The 12,965-nt window shown below is 35.9% G+C and overlaps 1 protein-coding gene across 1 annotated transcript in view; it reads right to left on the reverse strand.

Moving 5' to 3' along the window:
• LOC115242726 (basement membrane-specific heparan sulfate proteoglycan core protein-like) overlaps positions 1–12,965 on the reverse strand; it is a 154,754-nt gene that overhangs the window by 25,091 nt on the left and 116,698 nt on the right. The window contains 7 exon segments of the mRNA XM_029819240.1: positions 1,750–1,896; positions 2,187–2,294; positions 5,324–5,446; positions 6,765–6,875; positions 7,661–7,810; positions 9,115–9,273; positions 11,371–11,487. Coding sequence (XP_029675100.1) covers positions 1,750–1,896; positions 2,187–2,294; positions 5,324–5,446; positions 6,765–6,875; positions 7,661–7,810; positions 9,115–9,273; positions 11,371–11,487 — 915 coding nt within the window.

Raw genomic sequence — 12,965 nt, forward strand, 5'->3', positions numbered from 1 at the left:
CCAAGATGTAATACAAACTTTCTCTTGCACAGGAAGATTGCACAGACGAAAATGTACTTTCCTCACACTATGCATGCTATAATAGGATTTATATCAAACTCTCTACCTACGAGAAAAAGAAACGATCTAAATTTTACGCCAGGCAGAGATGCACTATTGTTTATAAGGATAATATAAGACTGCGATGTTTGATTGTAAATTTTATAAATATAATCAAATCTCTACTCCAACAACCTACACATCTTCTATTCAGCTGCTAACACAGATTTAGCGGAAAAGAATATTAGATTCAAGAAAATCTGGTGCCTCTTTCGAAGGAATTTTAGAATATATTCAGAATATCTCGCGGATAAAAGAGCAAACTTTAATATACTCGAAAGGACAAGATAAAATTTCTAAAAAGAATATCACAGAAAGGAGTATCATGGAAAACTATTCAATGTTTGATCGATGTATAAAACTTTCAACATGCTCATTAAAGATTGAAAATTATTGTCTGACGAAATAATGTGACAAAAACGCTGAAGAATATAATAAATGATACATAATACCAAAATAAAAAAAATATCCATATAAAATATTGTATTTTTACATTATTTAGACAATGACAGAGTTAATATAAATTCATAAACCGGATTCATACGCGAGAAAATAATTATTTAAATTTTGACATATCGACGTACTGCAATAATTTTTTCCCTTATAACTGTGAAATTCATCAATGAAATATTAAGATAAGAATCGTGTGAGACTTTATCAAGCAAAGCAGATCTATCACCAGATTTTCAAGATCTACAAATAATCTAACCGAAGCAGTATTGCTCGTCGGTAAAGTCGCGGCAATCGTAGAAATGGTCGCAGTGGTGAGTTTCGGGGATGCAAGTGCCGTCGGCGCAAACAAAATCATCCGGAGCACAACTCCTCGGCGTGCTCAAATTTGTCGGCGGCACATCAGTATTTGCATTTGTGTCTGGGCTGTAAGTCTCGTTATCCGGGTTCGCACCGGCTATCACCCCCGTCTCCGGACGCCTCCCCGAGGAGGCTCTATCCGAGGCATCTACACCTAGAAGTAACTCAATCTGAGCTGCCGTGTTCACGTGAACATGTCATCGGTGATACCCGCGCGATTGCAACGATATACGCCAAGCTCGATAATCTTGAAAAAGGCTTCGTCTCTCTGGAGACGACGTACGCATAATCGGGACTTAATAAAATGAGCTTAAACGTAAAGATAGTCTTGACACACGAAGCTCGCAGCTGTCTTGTGTGTATCGCCTTAAATCAAGTATCAAACCCGTTTTAGAAACATGATTTATTTACACTGACGATTTGGAAAGCAAGTCTAGTGGCTGTGCTTACGCGCGGAGCTTAGTGATGTAAGAATAACTTGTCCGTTGCATGAAGTATAGCCGAGGCAGGATTAAATTTCAAACTTCGTCCAAGAAAATATTCGTTCAACACTATAAACGTGGTAGTGACGTAAGGGCAAGTTGAAAAATAAGGTTGCCTTCTCCAACCGTACGTACGTCGTCTTGAATCTTGGCTATGAATACGTCTTGAAAGCTGACAATGTTCATATCGATAAACCTGAATTAACCAACGAGAGTGAGTGTATCCCTTCTATCCATCCTCTGAATACTTTATTAAAGACGATCACTTTCGGCCTAAATTAACGCAGTTTTTTAAATGAAAGAGTATAGCGTAGGGATATGGCGATTCCGAGTGGTGCGATTTCAGAGACTGGCTTACCTTGACGACAGTTGATCTCATCCTCGTCATGCGGACAATCCGCGCGGCCGTCGCATAGCGCTGTACGAGGTATGCAGCTGCCATCGTTGCAGGTAAAGCTGTCAGGATGACATTCTCGGCCAGAACTGCCGGTCTCTTCTCTATCCGCTACAAAATGGAACAACACGCCGTTTTATATCAAAGTTGTTTATTCGTTGCTTGAATAAAAATTCGCAGAACGAAAGGAAGGAGTTCTATAAATATCCCTTCAAAAGAAGAAATCTCATTTAATTGCTCGAGTTATAGAATGCACTTGTGCACTTTATAGAAATTGAAAAATATTCTGCGTGACAGAATAAAGGAGATATAGGATTTCACGCGTAATATTGAATGGATAATCGAATGTTGCAACTTTAAAGTAATATGGAGGAAATGTGTCTATCTAAAGATATCCTTACGGCAATCTCGTTCGTCACTAGCGTCATGGCAGTCGATACTGTGGTCGCAGAAGAAGTTCTTATTGATACAGACGCCGTTGTCACAGGGTAATTGACCGTCGGGGCATTCTGCAAAAATCAATCAACTCCGTTGAATTGCAAATAGGGGCGAAAGAGGCACAAACGATCCCTTGTACGTTTAAACGGTACAAAGTGGCAATGTGCACGTTTGTCTACAATAACAATTGCTCTACAAGTGATGGACATTCTTGGCGTTTCTAGCCAGGTCGACGAACGAGGTCATGAAGAATACCCTCGTATGAGTCAGCCGGAACAAAATTGTGAACGCCAATCGATGTATTACGCGCAACCCTCCACCCTCGCTTACGAAGAAATTAGATGCGCGAGGCTGACCAAGTGCCTTCGATAATTATCGATCGATAAGGTGTCCCGCGAGAGGTGCTTCCTCCTGCGATGAGCGGAGGGCGATAAAAGTGCGCCGGTGCGGCATGTCAAATAAGTATTGTGCACATTGCCGTGTATCGTATATCTCGAGAAAACATGGAGACGGAGCGCGCGATGCCGCGTGCTGCACGCACTCACCTTAATTGATTAAATAGACTAAACCGAGAAAAAAGAGAGAAAATATTCACAGAGTCGTGCGTGCTCTCATATTCTAATTTAAACATTTTTTTTTTCAAGGCTACACACCGCGCTGAATCATAATCTGAAAAACTGTTGTAAACTCGTACAAATGTCGCTTCTTTTATTAAATTAGTTTTGTTTTAACTACTGTTTATATACGTGAACGTTGCTCTGTTTTCTTTTTTTTTTTTTTTTTATTAAACAGGTTAAACTTAGTTTCTCAAACGCGGAGAGGACCATCGTGCGAAACGTGACATTTACAAAAGTTCGCGTTACGTCAGTCGCGAGCTACGCGGTGTAGGCAACAACAGAGCGCGGTTTGTGCACGCGTCAACGCGCGGCGTGGAAAATTGCAGAGACGTAAATAACCGGAGGTAAAAGGGTATCAGAGAGAGAAACGTATATATACATATATATACGAATATAGATATGTATATATACGGACGGATGCGCAATTCAATGGTTAGGCAACCTGTGCTGAAAATAGGGGGATAATAGATAATAAATAGGCATACAGATAGACAAGTAGAAAGACAGAGAGAAATGAAGAATAGATAGAATTAATTCGATCCCATCCATAATCGATGCAAAATGCATGTCAAGAAGTCCGAGCGGGTAATCAAGATGTACGTCATATGCGCAATTATGGTTAGTAATCAATATTCAAGATCAAGGCACAAACAGCTATAAGGATCAAGACACAATAAAATATAAAAATAAAATATAAATAAAAAAATACAAGAAACGATAAAACCCAATTAATAGCTTCTTAATTATTAATTTATTGTATCTCATTTTATTATTATATTTTATTGTGTCCAAACGCTAAAATATGAAAAGATACGTATATGATGCTAAAACATAGAAAGAGAAATTGTTTATCACATATGTGAAAGAAGATGAATTAAGAAGAATGAGCGGAAATTTATTTTGATAATTCTAATATATTCCATTTTTTTTATCGTTATATTCAAGTTAGTATACCAACACAGAGAAGATTAGCAGAAATCTGAAAGTTCCAAAAGCAATCTTTGAATTTGACGAAAATAGATTGGCTATCGAGTGTTTCGGATAAAGTTTTCCTTCAATTGATTTCAATTCATCCATCTTTCACAGAGTCGTTCTCCGACTACAATAAGTGGTGCCGCGACACGTCGGTGTTCGAGTTAATGGCCAGTCAACGTCCGGCTAAAACTTGCCTGGCGAAATGGGATTAACAGCTTTCGCGTACGTGTATACGCGCCCCCGCACCCATATTAGTTACACAGTCTCTTAATTGCCGACTTGGAACACCGACGAGCGCGCGAGAAGTCATTCGCGAGGCGGCCTCGTCGTCGTCACCCGTTGCAGTTGCCGTCGTAGACGGTTGATTTTGCGTGTAACGAACAGACATTTATAAACGTCCTTCACGATCGACATCTCGCATAGATCATTCAGAGAAGTCGCTCGTGATCGCGGTCTTATTTGAAAAATCGACCAAGTGCATGATTAGATCTCGAGCGTGCTTTATACGCTGCATTTTTCGCTGCGTCTTGCTGGTAGTGCAAGCACATTTTGCGAAAATGCGCAAGGCAAAACGATGCAAAAGATGAAGCATATAAACTTCTCTTTAGAGATTTTATAGTTTTTATCGTTTAATAATATACGCAGGGGCAGAGCAGCCAATCTTGATGAAAGAAAGTTAATTAAGTATTGATGAGGAAAATTAAAAGTAAAGATGTAAGACCAAAAAATAAGTTCAGGACAAGATAAATAAAAAGGAAATTGTGATAGCCGTAACACTTAGTCCTGTATTCATTTCAAGTCTTGGAAAATGCAAACATATATTTTTTTTATAACGTACGATAAAGTAACGTAAGACTGTTTCATGAGCAAATAAATTAGCAAATAGTTACATTTATTTACTGTTAAGTCGCTAAGAATAAGTATCATATGCCCATAACAAGAATGCTATATATTGCAGGAAGTATTATATAATAACCTACGAGAGAGATGAAAATGCTGATAGAAAGAGGTAATAAGGGGAAGAAAGTAGTATTACGTAGAGATTAAAAATAGGATAAACATCGCACGGAGAAAAATTATCTTAATTTTTATTAATCAATTAATGTGTAATTTTAATTATAATTACAAGATTATGCGTGCAATCATTATTAAAATCCACGAAATAAATTATCGATAAGCTTTCTTCGTGCGATTCCTAATTACTAATAAATAATGCGCTAAGAAGGACACAGACCTAAGTTACAAAAGAAAACCAAAATTTCCGAAGAAATCAAACAGAGAACAGAAAAGAAATTCTATAATTCTAAAATATTAATAATTTGCTCTAATTCTCTCTTGCTCAATGCAATACTATTAAAGAGATACCGCTAGACTATTCAGACGGCGTCTAAAGTAGCTATGAAGCGGTACTTTGTCGGAACTACAGTATTATGTCGATTTCGTTCCAAGAGTGTTCGGCTTAGGTCTATATCATCCTCGGCATACATGAAATAAAGCCAAATTGTAACCATTACGAGGGCAATCGATTTCGTCGGAGCCGTCCGAGCAATGCGGCCGACCATCGCAACGTCTCTTATTGTCGAGGCACAATCCATCGTTGCATCGAAACCATCCAGCCCGACATTCGGTTACTACAATAATTACCAAGTTCCATGTCGAGTATTGTCGTGCATGCTACGCACACGAGGAAGGGAGAGAAAGAAAAAAAATGGCCTTACCACCGCGTTGTCTCGCAAGATAATTCATTCGAGATAATCAAATAATATGTAAGAGAAACGTGCTCGCACCGTGCATGATAATCATTTTTTATTAACACTTGAATAATCGCCATAGTTTATATGCGAAGAAGTAAGTCTGTCATTATTTTCTTGCAAAAAACGTTTTGCATATAAATTTAAATATGATTTTGCTTGAATAATTGATTTTTTTAAAAAGATTTCTTTTCAATAATATCCCCGATTTAAAACAATAAAACAAATATATATGACACATCGTGGATACTACAATTTATAATTATTTAAGTGTTAAACAAATATAATAATGAACGTTGTCGCGGATTATACAAATATGAATTTTTTTCATACAAATGCTACTTATCCTTTTGTTAGTAGTATATTATTGCACTTTACTTAATACTATTATACATAATAGTCATTCTCCTTTAATAATTTTCTAAGGGGAAAAGTATATAGTAAAACTATTAATTTTTATGAATCCGTCGTGATATTTACCCTTTTTGCATCGCTCAATTAATGTTATCGTGATCTGCTTACGGTAGTTTCAGCATGCGCGAAAATTTTTATCGATCATATTCTCAAAAATACGTGCGTTATTTATAACATAGACAAAATGCAACATGCGATATCGCGCTGATTATGCATTATATGCAAGGATTCTTTTTGTTCGCAAATAAATGCGACATCAATTGGGCAGTCTCATGCAGAGAGTATTGTAGTCTCGATTCAGGATTTAAGGATTCCAAAATGCATTTTTGACTTATAAAGAGGAATCATTGAAAGATATAGAGATTAGAATGAGAATAATGATTTACTATTATTGTATCCGATATTATAATTATACAAACAAAAACAATTAATTTATACACAAAAATAAAAAAATAAATTATTGTTAATTTACAAGCATTAATCAAAAATGACAGAAGAATATGCGCTATTAAAGAGAGAGAGAGAGAGAGATAATGACTTTAACAAAAAAAAAAAAATTCCAGACATGCTATATAAATAATGTGTTACATCTGATAAATAATTATTCTAATCGAAATACATAATCACATTCGAGAATTAAATTATGAATAAATAAGGCTCGTAATATTTTTGTTTATGAGGAGATCTGTAAAATTTGCATTGCGTGCGATCGCATATAACGAGCTGGAGCAATGAGAAGGCCATTTTTTATGATAATTGCGGGCAAAAGCTATCATATAATTACCACATCGATCCTCATCGGATCCGTCGCTGCACTGCGTTATTCCATCGCACCTTTGATTTTCTGGCAAGCATTCGCCACTGGCGCACTTCCATTCGGCAGGTGTACATAGCCCTTTACAACACAGACACGTCGAAAGCTCCCGCAAAAAGCGTTAGGGATCAGGGAATAATGGGGAATCATCAATGGCATCATTATAATCGCTTGTCACGTTAACATATATCTTGTTAAGATTGATCAAAATTTTAATATACAAAAAATATATAAATAAAATAAATTTAAATACAATAAAAAAATTAAAAGATATATTTAGAAATGATTCGATGTATATAAATCTTTGATATGTAAAAATTACACTTATTAATTAATTAATTTTAATATAATGGCACCATTGAATATTTGGAAAAAATATTACAATGAACTTTTAAATTCAGTTGAAGATGACAAACGTTATCGATATGTAAATATAAAGATCTTAATTACCTTATTATATTTTCACACACAAAATTTTAATAAACAAATTTTCACACACTCTCTCTAATTTAATAATTTTAAAAATAATGACAAATAAATTAACGAAATAGAAGAAGAAAGCGTTTCCTTATCTTTGATAAGAAAAAAATGATGTGTATCCAACTTGTTCAAATTCCTTTGTCAATAACCATATTATTAAAAAAATTCTCGCATATTTAAATGAATTTGACATATATGCAGTAAGCAAATGATAATTTATATATAGACTTATCAGATCAGAGGGAGAGAGAAAGAAAAACGTTTGTCATCGTTAATATAAGTATATGGAGAAAAGATATCACACAGGAAACGTTTGTCATCGTTATAATATATAAGTATGCGAAGAAAGGAAAAGAAAGATGGGCTGTGAGAGGTAAAGCCCTTACCACAGCCCCGCTCATCACTGCCATCGAGGCAATCGAAGACATTGTCGCATTTATGCCGTAGGAGAACGCAACCGCCGTCATCGCAACGCATTTCCGTCCTTAGATCGCATTCCCTCCTGCGTGTCGGTGTCCAGCGTGGATCGGACGAGTCTGAGCGTATACACAGGCACATTCAAGGGAGAAGTGACAGGAGGAAAGGGGAGTATCATCCAATGATGAAGTTTAAGGGTATAAAGACAAGATATAAGGCGCCCACTTTCTCTCATATATAAATGCAACTGTAATGCAGTTGAGAATGCAACAAGGACTCAGAAAGAAGAGGATACCAAACTTGCAAGCAAAATCGCACAAATGTGGCAAAGTGTTGCAAAAGAAATGCCAAGTGAAAATATCCTCATCAAATTCTCCAAATTTTCCATTCTTACTTCTTTATTATCTTTTCGACGATTAGAAGGTGAAAAAAGGGAGAATCAATAATTGCCGTAAAAATAATAAAGAGTTCGCAGGGAGAAAAAATTCAGAGGCACGATTAAAGACATTCCCGTCAAATACTATCATTGCATCTGAGCGTACAAGTTCATGCGCAATGCAGCTACTTATATAAATGTATATGCGACGATTTGCGGCGCAAACGGGCGAGAACATACCATCGACGACCGCCGTGAATCTTCCGTACGCGGGGATTCGCGGGGTAATGCGTTTCCGGTGTGTCTCCCGATCCCTTCGCACTCGGGGTGATATCGATAAAAGTGGTGCCGTCGTCGAGAGCACGATTCGCCGAATAAAAAAAGAGGGAGCCTTTCCATCTTCAATAAGTTGTCTCGATAAAGTTTAGTGCCCCGTTTCATACGCGTATAAATTTTTCTAGTCCGATACGGTGACAAATATAACAATGCCCGTTGGTTCTCTCTGGAGAAGCGGAGACAAGACGGAGAATCGCTTTCTCGACCACGGTCGTAAAACGATTGATCGTGAGAAATGTACAATGAAATGCAACCATCGTCTAGGGTGTAACCGCGCGCGAGCAGGTAGATCCACTTGTCCTACGTAAATAAGAGTTCCTTAAGAGGATCCGGCCGAAACCAAACGTTACGGACATTGAGCAAAGGCAGGAAATTTTCTTATAATACCGGCTCGACGATATTTTTTCTATAGAAATGTATAAGTAGTTGCATTTAAAAGAAACGTCGCGCGCTTAATAGAGTTACGAATAGAAAATTATCAGTGATTCATATATTTCTAAAAATATAGACGCGATACGATTTTAACTGTGATTAGTCAACACAAAAGCATCCATGGCGCGAAGAAGTTCGATCATTTATGATAAATACAGAGATTGAATGCGTCAAAGCAGCTGATTCAGCCGTATTCTGCGTTAGCGGGACAGTCTAGACGAGGATGTTGCGTGAATGTATCATGAATGAAGCGACGGACACACTGAAAAAGGAGCGTACTGGTGGTAGGCGAAGTGGTGTGTGTAGTGTCGTTAGCGGATGGAGCGCAGTCCTCGTCGCTGTGATCTGGACAATCCGGATGGCCGTCGCACCTGTAGACATCCTCGATGCACTTGTTCCCGGTGGCGCATTTGAACTGGTTAGGCGTGCATTCCCGCTCTGTATTTTGTTTTGTTCAGCGAACATATGCGCAAAGAACACACACATTTTTACACATACAGTGACCCTAGTGCATATATATGTATATATACAATATATATGTATATATGTATATATATATGTATGTATGTATATATATATATATATAGTATATGTATATGATTAAAGCTGAAAGCCACGCGCACACTTTTATACTTTTTCGGAGCAAAAGGCTCCCCATACGATAATGACGTGCGGTTTTCGTTTTTACTTCCAGATATTTTTTAATTAATAGCTTTGGCTGGTATTATCACATCACGAAAGCGAAAAGCTACTTCTGGGGGGTAACGAGAATATCAGTTGGCAGTTACGGTTGATATGGATGAGGAAGCATGGAAAATTATATTTTTGGATCATGTTTATGAAGCATGAATCGTCTTCTATATCGAGTTGGATAAAATGCTCGTGAAAAATCGCCCGCTGTATTGGTTTTAATGCGGATTACGATGTCGCGTGCACGCGACGCGGAAAATATGTCGTGACCATAAGTATAGCTTTCCTCCGCGTGGGGATCGACTACACTTTTGTGGGAGGATACACGATTATTAGCTCCCCATAAATGTATATAATAATCCGCCATTATGAGGTCGTTTGTCAGCCGATTCTGGTATTTAGTATCAAACGTTGCGGAAAGTTGTTTCCATGCATATTCGATGCGTACAAAAATAATATTTGCGCGTTTTTACAGTAAAATTTGACACAAAGAGCCGCTCGAATAAGTAACAAATCATTCACAAATCGATTATATTGCATGTTAAAATATATTCAATTATTACTTTTAATATATTGTAATGAATAAATTATTTTATAATAATAGAATAATTAAATTACCTCGTTAATTAATTGAAGGAAAAATTACATTCTATACATACTGCAACTTTATGCTCTTTGTAGTTTATTTATACCTTGTACAAGAGAGAAATTCGAAGGATTAGGAATATGCGTTAGGATAATAGTAGAGTTATTTACATAATTATATATAATAGAGAAATGTACGTGCTAAGATCTTAAACGCAGAGATATTACGTTCGCAGTTTATATTTACAATTATTTATACTTTCAATTAGATGATAATTTAATTATTAAAATATAGTTTACGGTTAATATAATTCTTTTATGATGGATAGAATTAAATATCTTAATTGATAAATGTTCCATTTATAAAAATTAACTTATAAATTAAAACGGTTTTATCATTCGAGTATTTGAGCTTGAGATCTGCGATTAAAATCATCAATCTTGATTAAGTTAACGTTTGATCCAGATTTCAAGTAAGCGTTTCTATAATTAGTGTCTAACCAATGCGGAATAAGTTCGTTATTGGATCCAACGAAGTAAAATAATTAAGCGATTGATTCAGTGGCAAGCTTTGTACATATCGGGTGCAAGCAAAGCAGAAACTCAAAAAAAAAATGGTGTAAAGAAAGAGAGAAAGAATAAGAGATGTATCACAACTTTTACACTCTTGAATAAATCGTGATGATATAACTTGATATAACGAATATTAATATAACTATATATGAAAATAATACAATGTTCTTCTATCATTCTGTCCAAGGCATTATTCAACATTAAAAAATTATTAGAATTCAAAAATATATATATACATATAATACTGCATATAGATTTATAGTGTTTCATTGAATAATTTAATTGTACTATCAATACACAAATCGAATACCATACGAGTGCACAAATAAATAATTCGCACCAATTATTCAAAATCAATTTTTATGCGTTTGTCGTTAAAAGTCTACGCGTCACTTGTTATTGTTCGAATGGCGTAACGATACTAATAAAATGCTACAAAAATATTGTATTTCACTTCAAAAAGATTTTTTTTAAAGCCCAAGTTGTGTTAAACGTCAAAATAACATCGGTTGACATCACGCCAACAAGTCATTCACATACATACGCCCGCACATATATTCTCTTTTTTTTTTCTCTCACTCTCTCATTCTCTTTTTTTTTTCATTCAATCTCTTTCTCTTTCTCTTTCTCTCTATCTATCTCCCTTTGATTAGATAGCATGAAATATAGGTATACATGATTATGTACCGCAATAAAGCTCGTCTTCTGCCCTAGGGCAGTCGTCGAATCCGTCGCAGACCGAGCTCTTCGGTATGCAAGAACCATCTCTGCAGGTGAAGTCCATATGAGGGCACGGGGCCAAACCTACAGGGTGCCACCGGCAAAAACAAGACCCTCTTCATCAACGCTCGCGTCATTCTGTTATTCAGTCGCCGTAACATTAATTTTATTTTTGAATTTAAATTTTTGGGAGTCGAAGATACCTCGGGTCATGTAATTCGATTTATAACGAATTAAATAAGCGTAGAAAATAATTTTTAGGTAACTTTAGATGACAGTCAATATACATCACTGTGTCATGTCCAAAAATTGCAATTACTATACTCTAGAAATAATTAGCACAAAATTCAAAAGAAATAATTTACAGTAATTAAAATATAAAATAATTTTTTTTTATACGAGCGACTGGGACAAACGAGTTCGAGGTTGAGATTATGTACAAGCTATGGACATACGAAGATACATTTAAAGCAGTTTTAGGCATAATAGAGAGCTCGTAAATCTGTACATAAAAAGCGTCTCTGGTAAAACGCGCGATTCTGCGATCAAGAGATCTTTTTACAAGATTCTCTTTCGAAGCTTGTCTAACACATAAAGCGTCGTGAAAAAGCCCTTCGTAAGTGGTTAGATTAATTTCGATTACAAAAGAAGGCAGGAATACGAGACAATCTAATTTTATTTTTGGATCATAAAATCGAATATTTTATTCAATAGACTATCATATTATATGTGTGTTTGCCTTATTAATTTCATACATTTTTATAAATAAAAATATTTCAAATTTTTAGGCAGTCTCCATTCCTTCTTCTTTTTTACTTTAACGTATTCGTGGATTATGTACAGTGTTTGGGTATGTATAGATTTATCAGTAACAAAAGTTGTTCCGTAAGGTGTCATTGAAATTTCTCTTTCCGTGACTTATGATAGAGACGTGGATGTATTCTGTATCTTTATGAAAAACAAGAGAATGAGTATATATGTGTATCGATGGATATGAAAAATGGAGTTGAGGAAATGAGATGATTTTGCTTTATCCGGGAGGATTTGTGCTTTGAATGGTCGATCAACGATTTAATCGCGATTACATAAAGATATTGTATGTAGGATAATTGACGCGGTCATTGATATCAATTCCTACGTAATCGTCAATTGCATATCCTCTTGAAAAATTTTGATGAGAGTTTAATAAGTTTCAAAAGAATTAGAGATAAACTAACAATCATCTAGTAAGAAATAAGATAATCGTTTTTGGTTGCTGTATTTTAAAAGTCGCCGTTTCTGGGTTTTTCCTTTTACGGCCGTTTTTCTCTCTCCATAGAGAAGGCAATATTTTTACAGCAAAGATGGACGACACAATGTAAAGCTGCGTTACACATAATAGAGATGACGTGGATTTTCAGCATCTGTCTGCTCCTATTAAAAATACACATAAAAAACGAAGCACCCGAAAGTAATGTCTCTTAGATATTTCCCATGATAGAGATCTCGGCAATTTTCCAAAGACATCCGTATATTAGCCATTTTGACATCTTCAAAGCCATTTTCTGTACAGTAAAGATGAC

This window comes from Formica exsecta, unplaced genomic scaffold (assembly GCF_003651465.1).
Source record: "Formica exsecta isolate Colony F162 unplaced genomic scaffold, ASM365146v1 scaffold62, whole genome shotgun sequence".
NCBI classification, from domain to species: Eukaryota; Metazoa; Arthropoda; class Insecta; order Hymenoptera; family Formicidae; genus Formica; species Formica exsecta.